Source organism: Eubalaena glacialis, chromosome 14 (genome assembly GCF_028564815.1).
Source record: "Eubalaena glacialis isolate mEubGla1 chromosome 14, mEubGla1.1.hap2.+ XY, whole genome shotgun sequence".
NCBI lineage: Eukaryota > Metazoa > Chordata > Mammalia > Artiodactyla > Balaenidae > Eubalaena > Eubalaena glacialis.
The window spans coordinates 78,674,646-78,687,427 of record NC_083729.1 but is presented as its reverse complement, the minus strand read 5'-3'; the positions used below and the strand labels follow the sequence as shown (position 1 = coordinate 78,687,427).

The window sequence follows — 12,782 nt, the reverse complement described above, 5'->3', positions numbered from 1 at the left end:
ATTCAGCACCACCAAACCAGCTCTACAACAAATGCCAAAGGAACTTCTTTAAGTGGGAAACACAAGAGAAGAAAAGGACCTACAAAAACAAACCCAAAACAATTAAGAAAATGGTAATAGGAACATACATATCGATAATTACCTTACATGTGAATGGATTAAATGCTCCAACCAAAAGTCACAGGCTCACTGAATGGATACAACAACGAAACCCATATATATGCTGTCTACAAGAGACCCACTTCAGACCTAGGGACACATACAGACTGAAAGTGAGGGGATGGAAAAAGATATTTCATGCAAAGGGAAATCAAAAGAAAGCTGGAGTAGCAATTCTCATATCAGGAAAAATAGACTTTAAAATAAAGAATGTTACAAGAGACAAGGGAGGACACTACATAATGATCAAGGGGTCAATCCAAGAAGATATAACAATTATAAATATATATGCACCCAACATAGGAGCACCTCAATACAGAAGGCAAATGCTAACAGCTATAAAAGAGGAAATTGACAGTAACACAATCATAGTGGGAGACTTTAACACCTCATTTACACCAATGGACAGATCATCCAGACAGAAAATTAATAAGGAAACACAAGCCTTAAATGACACATTAGACCAGACAGATTTAATTGATATTTCTAGGACATTCCATCTGAAAACAGCAGATTACACTTTCTTCTCAAATGCACACGGAACATTTTCCAGGATAGATCACATCTTGGGTCACAAATCAAGCCTTGGTAAATTTAAGAAAATTGAAATCATATCAAGCAACTTTTCCGATCACAACACTATGAGATTAGAAATCAATTACAGGGAAAAAACATTAAAAACACAAACACATGGAGGTTAGACAATATGTTACTAAAAACCAAGAGATCACTGAAGAAATCAAAGAGGAAATAAAAAAATACCTAGAGACAAATGACAAAGAAAACACAACAATCCAAAACCCATAGGATGCAGCAAAAGCAGTTCTAAGAGGGAAGTTTATACCAATACAATCCTACATCAAGAAACAAGAAAAATCTCAAATAAACAATCTAAACTTACACCTAAAGGAACAAGAGAAAGATGAACAAACAACACCCAAAGTTAGTAGATGGAAAGAAATCATAAAGATCAGAGCAGAAATAAATGAAATAGAAATGAAGAAAACAGTAGCAAAGATCAACAAAACTAAAAGCTGCTTCTTTGAGAAGATAAACAAAATTGACAAACGTTTAGCCAGACTCATGAAGAAAAAAAGGGAGAGGGCTCAAATCAATAAAATTAGAAATGAAAAGGAGAAATTACAGTGGACACTGCAGAAATATGAAGCATCATAAGAGACTGCTACAAGCAACTCTATGCCAATAAAATGGACAACCTGGAAGAAATGGACAAATTCTTAGAAAGGCATAACCTTCTAAGACTGAACCAGGAAGAAATAGAAAATATGAACAGACCAATCACAAGTAATGACATTGAAACTGTGATTAAAAATCTTCCAGCAAACAAAAGTTCTGGACCAGATGGCTTCACAGGTGAATTCTATCAAACATTTAGAGAAGACCTAACACCCATCCTTCTCAAACTCTTGCAAAAAATTTCAGAGGAAGGAACACTCCCAAACTCATTCTATGAGGCCACCATCACCCTGATAACAAAACCAGACAGAGATACTACAAAAAAAGAAAACTACAGACCAATACCACTGATGAATATAGATGCAAAAATCCTCAACAAAATACTAGCAAACAGAATCCAACAACACATTAAAAGGATCATACACCATGATCAAGTGGGATTTATCCCAGGGATGCAAGGATTCTTCAATATACACAAATCAATCAATGTGATACACCACATTAACAAATTAAGGAATAAAAACCATATGATCATCTCAATAGATGCAGAAAAAGCTTTTGACAAAATTCAACACCAATTTATGATAAAAACTCTCCAGAAAGTGGGCATAAAGGGAACCTACCTCAACATAATAAAGGCCATATATGACAAACCCACAGCAAACATCATTCTCAATGGTGAAAAACTGAAAGCATTTCAACTAGGATCACAAACAAGACAAGGATGTCCACTCTCACCACTATTATTCAACATAGTTTTGGAAGTTTTAGCCATGGTAATCAGAGAAGAAAAAGAAACAAAAGGAATACAAATTGGAGAAGAAGAAGTAAAACTGTCACTGTTTGAAGATGACACGATACTATACATAGAGAATCCTGAAGATGTCACCAGAAAACTACTAGAGCTAATCAATGAATTTGGGAGAGTTGCAGGATACAAAATTAATGCACAGAAATCACTTGCATTGCTATACACTAACAATGAAAGATCAGAAAGAGAAATTAAGCAAACAATCCCATTCACCATTGCAACAAAAAGAATAAAATACCTAGGGATAAACCTACATAAGGAGGTAGAAGATCTGTACTCAGAAAACAATAAGACATTGATGAAAGATATCAAAGATGACACAAACAGATAGAGAGATATACCATGTTCTTGGATTGGAAGAATCAATATTGTGAAAATGACTATACTACCCAAAGCAATCTACAGATTCAATGCAATCCCTATCAAATTACCAATGGCATTTTTTACAGAACTAGAACAAAAAATCTTAAAATTTGTATGGAGACACAAAAGACCCTGAATAGCGAAAGCTATCTTGAGGGAAAAAAACGGAGCTGGAGGAATCAGACTCCCTGACTTCAGACTATACTACAAAGCTACAGTAATCAAGACAATATGGTACTGGCACAAAAACAGAAATATAGATCAATAGAACAGGATAGAAAGCTCAGAGATAAACCCATGCACCTATTGTCAACCAATCTATGACAAAGGAGGCAAGGATATACAATGGAGAAAAGACAGCCTCTTTAATAACTGGTGCTGGGAAAACTGGACAGCTACATGTAAAAGAATGAAATTAGAATACTCCCTAACACCATACACAAAAATAAACTCAAAATGGATTAAAGACCTAAATGTAAGCCCAGACACTATAAAACCCTTAGAGGAAAACATAGGAAGAACACTCTTTGACATAAATCACAGCAAGATCTTTTTTGACCCACCTCCTAGAGTAATGGAAATAAAAACAAAAATAAACAAATGGGTACCTAATGAAACTTAAAAGCTTTTGCACAGCAAAGGAAACTATAAACAAAACGAAAAGACAACCCTCAGAATGGGAGAAATTATTTGCAAAGGAATCAACAGACAAAGGATTAATCTCCAAAATACATAAACAGCTCATGTAGCTCAATATTAAAAAAATAAGCAACCCAATCAAAAAATTGGCAGAAGACCTAAATAGATATCTTGCCAATGAAGACATACAGATGGCCAAGAGGCACATGAAAAGCTGCTCAATATCACTAATTATTAGAGAAATGCAAATTAAAACTACAATGAGGTATCACCTCACACTGGTTTGAATGGCCATCATCAGAAAATCTACAAATAACAAATGCTGGAGAGGGTGTGGAGAAAAGCCTCTTGCACTGCTGGTGGGAATGTAAATTGATACAGTTACTATGGAGAACAGTATGGAGGTTCTTTAAAAAACTAAGAATTACCATGTGACCCAGCAATCTCATCCTACGCATATACCCAGAGAAAACCATAATTCCAAAAGACACATGCACCCTAATGTTCATTGTAGCACTATTTACAATAGCCAGGTCATGGAAGCAAGCTAAATGCCCATCGACAGACGAATGGATAAAGAAGATGTGGTACATATACACAATGGAATATTACTCAGCCATAAAAAGGAACGAAATTGGGTCATTTGTAGAGATGTGGATGGACCTAGAGACTGTCATACAGAGTGAAGTAAGTCAGAAAGAGAAAAACAAATATTGTATATTAATGCATATATGTGGAATCTAGAAAAATGGTACAGATGAACCAGTTTTCAAGGCAGAAAGAGACACAGATGTAGAGAACAAATGTATGGACACCAAGCGGGGAAAGTGGGGTGGTAGTGGTGGTGGTGGGATGAATTGGGAGGTTGTGATTGACATATATACACTAATATGTATAAAATAGATAACTAATACTGAACATGGGGAAAAAAATAGAGAAATGATTTAAAAAAAAGAAAAAAAAGAAAGACAACCTGCTCAATGGGAGAAAAAAAAAAAAAGAAATTCCTGCAGGTGCAGGGAGCACAGTACGGTGTAAGCCCCTCAGCAAACCAGCACAACCATCTAGTGATGAAACAGGCTGCTGCAGTCGAACATTAGGCAAAATAGTTGGCTTCCATGGTGGGCTAGAAAACCACTTTCTCCAGCTGGTCTCCTGGGACTATCCTCTGGGCCCTAACAATAGCAACCACAGAGCTGGTGACAGTTTGTAATTTAGTGACACTTAAGACCATGGCCCTGGAGCCATGGAGTATGTACCTCTGCAAGACTTCTAATTTCTATATGAAATATACACAATTACATGGTATGAGACCACAGGGCACAGCATACCACAGTGCTTTCTAGTTGAAAGTGGATGCATTATTCTGAGGACCAGGTAGTAGAACCACTTATTCCAAAAGGACTTCTTTTCTCTTCAGGTTCTCATTACTGTATAATCACCAGGGCTTTGACTAATAAAACATGATAATTTAAAATTATAACTCTCAACTAATAGGACATGAAGCACTTAGAAACCATCAAAGACACAAGATTAAGGCAATTAGGAAGCCTTTGAAGGTAAGAGTGGCATTGAAATTAATTATTAAACTTAACCTGCAAAGATCCAAAGCTCACTTTTAGAACACAAGCCATCCTATCACATCTACAAAGCTTCACGATTCTGCAGGATTTCCAGAATCAACCTTGAAATTTAACAAATGAAAGCAGGATGGTTGTTTTAAATTACTAAAATTTTAGTCCCAGTTGACAGGAATAACATGGTGCCTTTTGTCCAAACACGATGAGTTGTTCCCAGAATTACTTAACCTTTCAGCCTCTACCTCTTCCCACGTTCTTTGCTTCTGTGTTTATGAGGATCCATCTAGCCCTTTTTGCTTCAGATCTGTCCCTAACTGTCCATCACTAGGCTTCTCCTATAAGTATTTTTCTTTTGTGTTCTACTTCTAGCTACCTTGTTTAACTGGTCCACAATATAGAAACATAATTTTTATTTGATTTATTTATTGAAGAGTATTTTATTTTTTCTAGTCTTTATTTAGAAATCAAATGAACATATTAGGATCCCAGAAATTCTGGTCCATGTAGCTTTTAAACCACCACACTTACTGGGTATATTCAGGTAAATAAACATTCACATGAGAAGTAGAAGAATAATTACTAAAAATAGCAATAGAACACAGGACTTCAAATCAGTACAGGGGAAATAAAAAAAAGAATGTGGACAATTCACTTGAAGGCAAGAAAGAAGAAATAAAAATGAAGCAAAGAAAAAGCCTGCCAAGGAAAAAATCCTTACAAAATAAGATGATAGATGTAAATCCAAATAGATCAGCATTTTTCAGCCCTGCCACTACTGCCATTTGGGGCCAAGTGGTCATTTGTTGTGGAGGGTTGTTCTGAGCATTGTAGGATGTTTAGGCACATCTCTGGTTTCTACCTACTAGATACCTGCAGCACCACCCCAGTCATGGCAACCAATAATGTCTTCAGATGTTGCTGAATGTCCCCTGGGGAACAAAATCTTCCACAGTTAAGAGCCACTGAAATAGATCAATAACCTTCCTTACAATAATTGGATTAAAACTTGCCTGTTTAAAAAGAGAGACTCTCACATTGCTCAAAACAGCAAAATCCAACTAAAGGTACACCGAAAACATGACAATGACACAAAAGACTTGAAAAGGAAGAGCGTAGAAATATATAAAGGGGGAATACTAATGAAGATAATCCTGCTGTAATAATATTAATCTTAGAAAATATATTTTAAGGCAAAAAGCACTATTCAGGGTAAAGAGGAATATTATTTAATAAAAAAGGAATAATTTGCTAGAAAGATAATAATCCTAAACGCATTTATAATTAACAGCATCAGTTCCACAAGATATAATGGGAGAAATTCCAGAATACAAAGAGAAATTGTCAATCATAGTGGTGAACCTTACAGATTTAGTATAAAAGATAGTAAAATAAACACCACAATTAATAGGCTTGAACTAAAGATTACATATCTTTAGTTCAAAAAGTTACATATCTTTTGCATCCAAGAAAAGACACACATGGAACATTTTACATAAACTGAAGTATAAATAAATTACAAAGAATCAATTTCATGAAAACCATGAGTATAATTTCTACAATGGAAGTAAATTATAAACAATAAAAAGATAGCACCCCCAAATCGTAAATGCATTTGAATTAACAAGTATACTTTTAGAGTCAAAAGGGCTACATAGTAAAACTTTTGGGGAAAAAGTAACATAGAATGTTATAATTAGAGCAGGCATAACCTCTGGGGAAGAGGGAAAGGGTCCTATGAAGGAGTATAAGGGGATTCTGTGATGCTGGTACTGGTCTGTTTCTTGACTTGGGTGGTGGCTCATAAGTAGAGTCGGTTTTTGATAATCAAATTGTTGATTATGATTTGTGTAATTTTCCATATATATGTTATCCGTCAATAAAAAGTTAAAAAAAAAAGTATGGGATGCAGCTAAAGCAATACCTAGAGGTAAATGCATCTTCTTAAAATGGGTATAATAGTAAATGTGAAATATTGAAAATTCATGGGCCAAGCATTCAACTCAAGAAATTGGGAAAACAGGTAATTCACAATTTCTTAATAATGAAGACATTTCCTAGTGAAAAATATTGATATTGCAGAAGAGGTTAAAGGAGACCTTAAAGTTAGGATTCACAAGCTTGTTTACAACCCCATATAGCAGAGCCTTTTTGACGTATTACCTATGCGTATGGAAATAGGATGTAACACTATGTATTGTGTAAGTTCTTTAAAAACTGGAAATAATTCTTCTAAGTCACAGCATGCGAACCACATGGCAGTAAGCAGCCAGGGAAATTCAGGCTTAGGTGGGCGTTCCTATTAGAAGACAGAAAGAAAGTGAATAATAATTCACAAAGACAACCACAGAATATGCTTTCACCTTGTCTAAGTGAAAAATCAAACTCTAATAGAATGTTAAAAATAACCATTTACCCAGGACAACTATAAGATATATTGAGATAGAAATGGTGTTGAATCAATTCTATTTGTTGACATTTGAACAGAAGTACAGCTGATGAAACTTTTCATGTTGACATATGCAGAAAGCAGTTGATCTGGTGAAGGGTTAAAATAAAATCTGTAAAGTCTACTTCTAGCCTGTCCTCCAACATGCCACACCAGTCTCTCCCCACCCCTCAAGTATTCTTATATTAATGATTTTTTCCTAGAGAACTAGTTTTTAAATCCAGTTCCCAGATGTTCTCACCTCTAGGAGATAGGAAATGCTGAGTAGTATAGCAAAATCAGTAGCAAGACAAGTGAAAATCTCATTCCTGCTGGGCTGAGTGTGTATATGTCTAATCATTTCATATATTCCCAGAAATTTCTGGGAAAAGTATTATGCCATCTGGGAATATTCCATGAAGCCCTTGCATGTGGGTAAACAGTTTAAAAAGAGACAGAAAAACAGCTGTGATTGTAGACTGAAACTAGTTCTTTGAAAATTTCATGAATATTTGCCTGAGGTTTCATACCACATTTTTAAATGGCTTTATTGAGATACAATTCATATACCATGCAATTCACCCATTTAAAGCATACAATCCAATGTATTTTAGTAAATTCACAGTTATGTGTAACCATAACCACAGTCAATTTTAGAACATTTCATCTCCTCAAAAAACCCCATGTATCCTTTAGCAGTTCCCCTCCCACCTGCCCATGCCCTCTAGCCCTAAGAAACTGAAACTAGTTCTTTGAAAATTTAGTACTTTGAAACTAAACTTTGAAAGTTTGGTACTGCTTTCTGTCTCTATCCATTTGCCTCTTCTGAATACCTCATATAAATCAAATTTTATAATATGTGGTCTTTTGTGACTGATTTCTTTCACTTAGCTTAATGTTTTCAAGGTTTATTCAAGTTGTGGTAGTATCAGTACTTCATTCCTCTTTATGATTGAATGATATTCTGTTGTTATGGATATACCACATTTTGTTTACCCGCTCATCAGTTGATGGACTGGATTGCTGTAACCTTTTTGGCTATTACAAATAGTGCTGCTATGAATATTCATGTCTAAGTTTTTGTGTGAACCTATGTTTTCATTTCTCTTTGATATATACCTAGGAGTGGAATTGCTGGATCATGTGGTAATTCTACATTTAATTGCTTGAGGAGCTGCCAGACTGTTTTCCAAAGCAGCTGCACCATTTTTCATGTTAGCAGTTTATGAGGGTTCTGATTTATTCACATGTTCACCAACACTTGGTATTATCTGTCTTTTGACTCTAGCCATTCTAATGGGTGTGAATGGCATCTCCTTATCATTTTGATTTGCATTTCCCTGATAAATAATGAGGTCAGACATCTTTTCATGTGCTTATGTATATATTTGGAGAAATATCTATTCAGGTCCTTTGGCTATTTCTAAGTTGCATTGTCTTTATTATGGATTCGTAAGAATTCTTTATCTATTCTAAATACAAATCCTTTATCATCTTAATGTTTTCGAGGTTTATTCATGTTGTAGTATGTATCAGTACAACCTTGTCAAAATCAGTTGACCATAGGCACATGGCTTTATTTCTGGACTTTCACATTTGATTCCATTTACCCATATGTCTATCCTTATGCTAATATCTTGCTGTCTTGATTACTGCTGCTTTGTAGTAAGCTTTGGGATTTAGATCTCTTGTAATTCTGTATGAATTTTAGGATCAGTTTGGCAATTGCTGAAAAGAAACCAGCTAGAATTTTGATAGGGATATCACTGAATCTGTAGATCAGTGTGCGGAGTATTGCCATCTTAACAATATTAAGTCTCCAATCCATGAACATGGGATGTTTTCCTATTTATTTAGGTGCTCTGATTTCTTTCAGCCTGTTTTGTAGTTTTCAGAGTATAAGTTTGAACTTCTTTTGTTAAATTTATTTCTAAGTATTTTATTATTATTGATGCCATTGTAAATGGAATTGTTAGTTTCACTTTATATTGTTCATTGCAAATGTAAAGAAATCCAAATTAATTTTGTAGGTTGATCCTGTATCCTGCAACCTTGCTGAACTTGTTTATTAATTCTAACAGTTTTTTTAAAAGTAAATTCCTTAGTGTTTTCTATGTACAAAATCATGTCATCTGCAAATAGAGATAGTTTTACTTCTTCCTTTCCAATCTGGATGCCTTTCATTTCATTTTCTTGTGTATCTGTCCTGGCAAGAATTGCCAGTACAATGTTGAAAAGAAGTGGTGAGAGCAAACATCCTTCTTGTTTCTGATACTAGGTGGAATGCATCCAGGCTTTCACTATTAAGTATGATGTTAGTTGTGGGTTTTTGTATATGCTCTTTATCTGGTTGAAGAAGTTCTCTTTTATTTCTAGTTTGTTGAGTGTTTTTATGATTATTAGTTATGTGATTCTGGAAAGGTCTTTAACCTCTCTGAGCCTCTGCTTGAAAAAACTGTAAACACAGCTGTTAACAAGAATACTGTGAAGGAAGAAGGGTGACAATGCCGGGAAGGGCTTAGCTGAGTGACTGACTAATAGTCAGTAACAGAGTGAGGTGGGTAAGAGGGCAAGCTCTACAGACTTGACTGCAAGGGTTTGAATCCTGGTTCCAAACCCTAATAAGTGTGTGATCATGATGAGTTACTTCATCTCTTTGTGCCTAATTAACTTATCTGCAGACTAGAGATAAAATTAGGAACTCACCCAACAGGAATACTGAAATAAATAAATGAGTAGATATGCATAAAACACATAGCAAACCCTCTATACGTATTAACTGTGATTATGAAGTTAAGCAAGGATTAACAGAATACGTATGTATGCAGGATGGGTGGGTGTCAGGGAAGAAGGACCATCTGGTGTAGAGGTCTTCCTTGGGCTTGTCCTGGGAGTGCAGGGTGCTGAGAGTCAAATGAAAGCACAAAGTCCAATGTCCCAGTGATACTCTGAGGCTCAAATACTGGCAAACAGATGCAGGTGTCAGGTCTGTAGGGGCCAAGGGTAGGGCTCGAGATTGAAGACAGAGCCAAGAGTTTAGAGTTGGACCAGATGGACTTGCAGGCAAGAGTTGGGGGACTGTGCCTCAGTTCTGTGGGCCACCAGGTCTGTGGTACATGGGTGAGTTAGGCCAGTTTGAGGGGCTGGGGCAAGTTAGACAAATATTATGGTATGACAGAAGGCAACAATCAAGTTCTAGTCCTTCCCATGCTTTATAATGAAAGATGGGTCCAGGCAAGAGAGGGTCATGGTTTCACAAACAGTGTGGCCAGATCTCTGAATTACAACTTTAATTGGATTTTAACTCTTCCCATTTGTAAGATGGTCAACTTTACAAAACATGTTCCTATCTACTAGTTCACTGGTTACTCTCAACATCTCTTTTCTACAGGTGCGGACATGGCTGCACAAAGAGGTCAAATGTTACAAACATTATATAGTGACTAAAGACAGAACTAAGTTATAGTCTGAGTCCCTGACCCCTAGTGGGCCACACAGCTGAATGTATAACCTTCAGCCACCAGAGTCACCGTGGAGCATTGGTAGGTACTTGTGGGCTCTATCTAATAACATTCACTGTCTAATCTTGACACAGATACCTTTTCCAATCCTGCAGAACCTCGGAGAAAGAAATTCCATTCAGCATCAGTTAAGCTTCCTTGCTGACGCATGATCTCAACACAGAGCATAAAGCTGTAGATGAGTTTATGTTGTTCAAAAAGTCCTCTCGAGACATTGACATAAGCTGTTAGGAGAGTCTGTTCTAGTAGAATTTCCATGCGCTGCTGTAGATCATCTGTCCTCACAGAGGTTTCAATTGTTGTATTGAACAACTGTGAAAGAGAACTCTATCAGTGTCTCTGATTTAATTCAATTTCATGGAGGAAAAAATATCCCTGCTCCTCACCCTGACTCCCCCAAATTCAGTGAGTAAATAGCAGCACAGGTGATGAATACTGTACCATAAAAAAGTCCAGAATTCATCCCAAATTGACACATTTATATGTAATATTTATTTTGTGCACTCCTCTTTCTCTCCCCACTTTTCAGAAATGGACCAGTGCCCAATCCTTGACTACTGAAAAGGCATAATATTGACTTTGGACAGAAAATGGAAAATAAAGGTGAGCTGGCAAAACGAGTTTCTCATATCCTCAACTCACATTTGATAATCACTTTGGATGAGAGGTGTAAGGGCTAGGTAAGGTCATGCCCTCTTCTTGGCATTTTCCCAAGATAATTCTTAGGGTGTGGGAAGAATGTGTAAGAATTTTCTTTGACATTTAAGAGGAAGCAGTTTTAAAGAAGACTTCCACCCTGCTTCCCACCTGGAAATTTTGGGAACAGGCCTCCTCCCCAAAAGGTGCCTCATATTACAAGGATATCAGGAAGGCAGCAGAGATGGTGGCATGGAGGGCTCAGGTGAGAGGGACAGCCACTTCCAAGTAGCACAAGGGCAGGGGGAGGGGAGATCCAGAAATTCCCAAGGGTCTTGAGCTGTGTGACAAATCTGAGCAGAGCCTGAACTCCGGGGCTTGCCTGCAAGTCATGGTCAAGGGGATCTTGCAGCAGAGACTGGGGTCTCATGAGGGATGAGAGGACCATCCTTATGGCTTCGGCCTTGAGGATCCACAGCTCAAGGGGCAAAGGTGCCAGGTGAGGCAGGGCTGCCCAATTCCTTGGTCACCTTGACAGGGATCGAGATGCTTTGCTCATGGGGAGATCAGACAGACTGAAGCAGATTGGACGCTGAAGACCAGCTGAGGGCCAAGGCAGATCAATGTCAAGAAGTGTGCTTCACAAGCCCCTAAAAATGCTGCACTGTCCTTGTGCAGGCCTCCTTGTACCACCAACTCATTCTGCTAACAGGATGGAGAGCAAGGGGAAAAGATCTGACTGTCTGTCTCCTCACCAAAAGATAGGCCTCCGTTCCCTAAAATTAAAAGGGCTTGGAGGAAGCATTCACTTATTCTAGAGAACTGGGAAAGCCTTGTTAATTCTCTGGAAAGTTTGGTCAACAAAGAATAATGGAGTTGTTACTTTAATACACTTAGAAGCAAAGAGTTTTCTTTAACAACCTGACAAGAGGCAGAGAGTTTAAAGTCCAGTGAAGACCTGGTAAGTTCGGTGCCAAAATAAAACATGGCGAATCTTGACACACCCTAAATAACTTTAGTGTGAAATGAAATTATGGGTGCGTTTGGTAGAGGATGTCCTGGCCAGGGCTGTCACCTACAATTGTGTTTTGGGTTTCTAGTTTCCCTTCCAAATAGCAAAACTCCAGTGTTTTGATGATTCATCCTATAACCCTTTTTCTGTTGGCTCAAGATATTTTCAGGGCATCTTCATTTTTAATTATTGAAGGAGATTTTAAAACCTTGAAAAGCATGAATTCCAAAACACCCAGGATGAGAGAAGTGTTATCAAAGTCATTTAGATAGAATGAAAGGATTTACTAATCTTTACCTTGCTTGTTTTAATACCCACCAACTAAAGGAAGAGGCGTGAGAATGGCAACCCCTGCCTTTAGGAACTGAGCTGTGACCCGAGTAGAAATGGCTTCTAAAGGCTGCCACAGCAGATGCACTTCTTGTTGGAAGAGAGCCCA

At 37.2% G+C, this 12,782-nt stretch overlaps 1 protein-coding gene across 1 annotated transcript in view; it reads right to left on the bottom strand.

Moving 5' to 3' along the window:
- DNAH6 (dynein axonemal heavy chain 6) overlaps positions 1 to 12,782 on the bottom strand; it is a 290,936-nt gene that overhangs the window by 58,468 nt on the left and 219,686 nt on the right. Inside the window, exons 61-62 of the mRNA XM_061168664.1 lie at positions 10,774 to 11,007; positions 6,910 to 7,045 (exon numbers count right to left, since the gene is read on the bottom strand). Of these exons, the coding sequence (XP_061024647.1) occupies positions 6,910 to 7,045; positions 10,774 to 11,007 (370 nt within the window). The remainder of the gene's footprint in view (positions 1 to 6,909; positions 7,046 to 10,773; positions 11,008 to 12,782) is intronic.